A 4,080-nucleotide genomic window follows, 5' to 3' on the forward strand; every position below is an offset into this window, starting at 1 on the left:
ATCGTTACGCTGAGGAGAAAATTCAACACAGCTTTGATGAGACCGAGAGAAACATGATGATGTATTTCTGCTCAGCAACACTGGATATCAACACACGGCACACACTAATAACTGTTCATTACTGTCTACTTTCTATGTATAACAGTTCTATATAATAACCTATTAGACAGGACTGTTAGACAGATCGTAAACTAATGAACAGGAGAATGCGAGCGCTGTGAGTTCAGTCGTTCTCAGCGGCGTCAAAATAAAAGTCACAACAACAAGCGTGTCTCACGTCTCACGTCACTTCAGAGTTCCTACTGGCTTCCGAATGCAACCAGGAAAACGTTCCTAAGGGAACCATTAGTTATCGGGGAACCGCCCTGGTGGCTCGTTCCCAGAACTATCCGGTGTGAACGCCCCTCATGTGCTCATGAACGAGTGTGTACCTGTCCGACAGGAGGAACGGGCAGATGTCCGGCACGGGTGGGGTTGCAGGACGGAGTTTGGCCAGAGCCATGATGTGCTCGAAGGTGATCTCCGTCTGCGTGCACACGTCCACCACCTGGAGGTCCTGGCATGACCCCTGACCCCGGGGCAGAGGGGTCCGCCGGAGCACCTGCACCACGAGGGGATCTTTGGCGCTACGGAAAGCTTCGACCGCCTCATCATGGCTCGCTCTCGACAGATCCCTCCCGTTCACCTGTAACCGGCGAGAAACCATGATTTACACACTGATGTCATTGCAAACATTAAACGAAGTGTCATTGTAGAGAAAAGAGCAGCGTGAACATCCTGCTAAACGTCTCCTCAGAAGACACACCCATTAGGGCCCCACCGATATGAACATTTTGGCCGATGCCGATAACCGATAATTCTTTATACTTGAAAGCCGATAAACGATATATTGGCTGATAAATCTAAATCCATATTATATACTTTTTGAGAGCCTGATTACAAAGTCTCATCATGTCCCAAGCACACAATTATAATAATGTTCTCATTATAATGTTATGTAGCCGATATGACAGACGTGCGCTGCACATGTTGCACTGAACACTATTTTACTTTTTTTAAGTGATTCCAGTCATATTTCAAGCAATTCAATGTTGAACAGTGTGCATCTGAAGTGTCTCAGCTGAAGGAAATAACACATTATTTATCGGTTTTAATATATCAGACACATTTTCGAATCAGGCCGATAACTATAACATTTAAAATGAGCATATATCGCCCGATACCGATATGGTGGCCAATATATCGTGCATCCCTAATTTATGCATTTTGAATCACATATTAAAAATTTCATCCATTTGGATTACACAGACAAATATGCATCACATTAAATTTATTAGTTTGTTTATGCTAAAACTGTGCAATCCAAATGTATAATTCCTAAATCCAGGCCTAATTATTTGCATTTATGTAACCATTGTTTACTGATTCCCACAAGCACAGACTGATGGAGTCCAGAACAACAGAGCGACTGCATGTCTATTCATCAGTAATCTGTAATTAAACTCTCATGGAATGAATTGAGCAGATTGAGCCGCACAGGAAACTGATTGGCTATTAATGACACACATTATATCATCCGGCGGCGACCGCTGAGAAACGTTTCAAAGCATCATTTAGATGTGATCTGGAGGGGTGTGCGTCTCTCAATCTAAAATAAATCCCACATGAGTGTGTCTGAATCCATCACAGTGAAGAGCGATCAGAAGATTGGGTCCAAATGATGGGAGTTTGATCTCGAGTACTGATTATATTCATGCATATTTTATTGGATCATTTCAAAGAGTTCATACTGACAGTTCAGAAATGAGTTTACAGCTCTGAAAATAACTTCACTTTTTGATTCTGATCTACTCCTGAATCAACCAATGGGGTGAGAGTGGGGCGGGGCTATCAGACTGACTGACCAATGACAGATGGGGGCGTGTTCAGGAAACATGATTGAAAACAGTCATTGTTGAAATTAAATTAAATGAAGCACCACGATATATCGGCCACCATATCGGTATCGGCCGATATATGTTCATTTTTATTGATATCGTAATCGGTCTGATAAGAAAATTTGGCTGATATTTTAAAACCGATAAATTAGAGATGCACCGATTGCAATTTTCTTGGCAGATAAAGCTTTTTTTTTTGTAAGTGTGACCTGCCGATACCGATTTTTGCCGATAACCAATGGAGTGAGAGTGGGGCGGGGCTACCAGACTGACTGACCAATGACAGATGGGGGCGTGTTCAGGAAACATGATTGAAAACAGTCATTGTTGGTGCAGAAATGAAGCACCACGATATATCGGCCACCATATCGGTATCGGCCGATATATGTTCATTAGGGGCCAAGCCCCGAAGGGGATAGCCCCTATTGTATCTGTTAGTTTTCTTATTATTATTCTTCTTCTTCCGCAAATGGAAGTCTATGGCAGCCCTATGAACCGTACATAGGAAAATGATGAAATTTGGCACACTTGTAGTGATGCTAATGAAAAGTAATTGTAGCAAGTTTTGAGTCTCTAGGACCAACTCTATAGCGCCACCACCAGTTCAAAAATTCAACATTGAAATGGTTATAACTTTTGTAGCCTTTGATCTAGAGACATGAAACTTAGTACACCTGATTCCACTCATCATGTTGATTACAACCAATACCTTACATTAAGACCCCTGCCCATTACAGTAGTGGCCATTTTGAAAAGTACAGTAATCAGTTTTTTCCCTACTCCTCCTTCAAATTTTGTCCAATTTTGTCCAAACATGTGCTCAAATGATCTTCAGACTGAGCCGCATAGAAATGACTGAACAGAATTTTTTGCTATACTGAAAAAAAAAAAGTTATGATGTCGCAAACTTAACGAGGTCGACCCAAAATTGGTTCAGAAGCTATAGCTCGGCCAAACTTTCATCAATCAGAACGAATATTGGTACGCTTCATCGGAAGCATGGTCTGAGGGTGCATGCCAAAGTTGGGAACAGCGCCACCTATGGGTCATGAGATATGAAAAATAGCTATTTTGGCCAATAACTTTTGAACAGTTTGTCAGAAAATCATAAATGTGGTATCTATGGATTCCTTGTTTCATGTCGATTATTTGGATATCAATTTTGCCAGGATTGGATGTACCACGTGTCCGCCATTTTGAATTTTGTCATAATTTGCCATATCTTTTAAAATATTTGACAAATCTTCACACAATTTAGTATGGATCATCATTTGCATGGCCTGAAGGTACCTGAGAATTTTGAACACAGCGCCACCTAGTGTTCCAAAGGTATAAGGTTTTTTGCAAATATGCTTATAACTTTTGCAAATATAGTTCAAATTTTGATTTCTTTATGTCAATATATTCCTTGGCTTATACCGATTCCAACGATATTTCGTTTGTCATTTTCCAACAATGTGACTGCCAGCGATATTGGGGCAAATGAAAAATAGTTTTTTCGCTACTCCTCCTTCAAATTCTGCTCAATTTTGTCCAGAATTTTATCAGATGGTCTTTGGACCAAGCCGCACAGAAATGACTGAACAGATTTTTGATTTTTGCTACCGTTCCAGAGATATTCGTCTCTAAAGTTGACCTAGCCTGTGTTTGTTGCCTTATGCTAGTTAGCTTAGCATAATAATTGGTTAGCATGCTAACCAGATGTCATTCTTTCTAATGCGTCTCTTCAGCTATCAGGATAACCATAAGCTACATTAGCATTAGGCTAGCTTAGCATGCTAATCTGGTTAACCTGCTTTTGTGTGCTCATTCTTACACTGAAGGATCTCCTCTGCAGCTTGTGATTGTATGTCCTCTGAGTGGCACAGTCTGCTAAACAATGTGTTACTAATCCTGAGCCGTTCCGGTTGTGGTTTCAAGCCCCATGTTATACAACTTTAAATCATTGTGTAATGTTATATAATTTGGAGCCAATTGCTGCAGTTTTACCTTTAACAACTCAAGTCTCCGTAAAATTTGAACAAACCACTGTTTATGACTACCATGCTGTGTAAAAAAAAGGTTATAGCTTTGAAGAAATTCTAATAATTTAATATGTAGCAACTGTTTAACAATGGGAATTTTGATTTGAACAATTGGTAAG

The 4,080-nt window shown here is 40.4% G+C and overlaps 1 protein-coding gene across 1 annotated transcript in view; it reads right to left on the reverse strand.

Annotated features, from left to right (window-relative positions):
- Positions 1 to 716, reverse strand: part of LOC130086527 (PDZ domain-containing RING finger protein 4-like) — a 22,164-nt gene extending 21,448 nt beyond the window's left edge. Inside the window, 1 exon segment of the mRNA XM_056252593.1 lies at positions 432 to 716. Within this exon segment, the coding sequence (XP_056108568.1) occupies positions 432 to 706 (275 nt within the window). The 5' untranslated portion in view covers positions 707 to 716.
- Between the last annotated feature and the right edge of the window lie 3,364 nt (positions 717 to 4,080).

The sequence above is a fragment of the Rhinichthys klamathensis genome, unplaced genomic scaffold, assembly GCF_029890125.1.
Source record: "Rhinichthys klamathensis goyatoka isolate OS25496 unplaced genomic scaffold, OSU_Roscu_1.1 h1tg000096l_1, whole genome shotgun sequence".
NCBI lineage: Eukaryota > Metazoa > Chordata > Actinopteri > Cypriniformes > Leuciscidae > Rhinichthys > Rhinichthys klamathensis.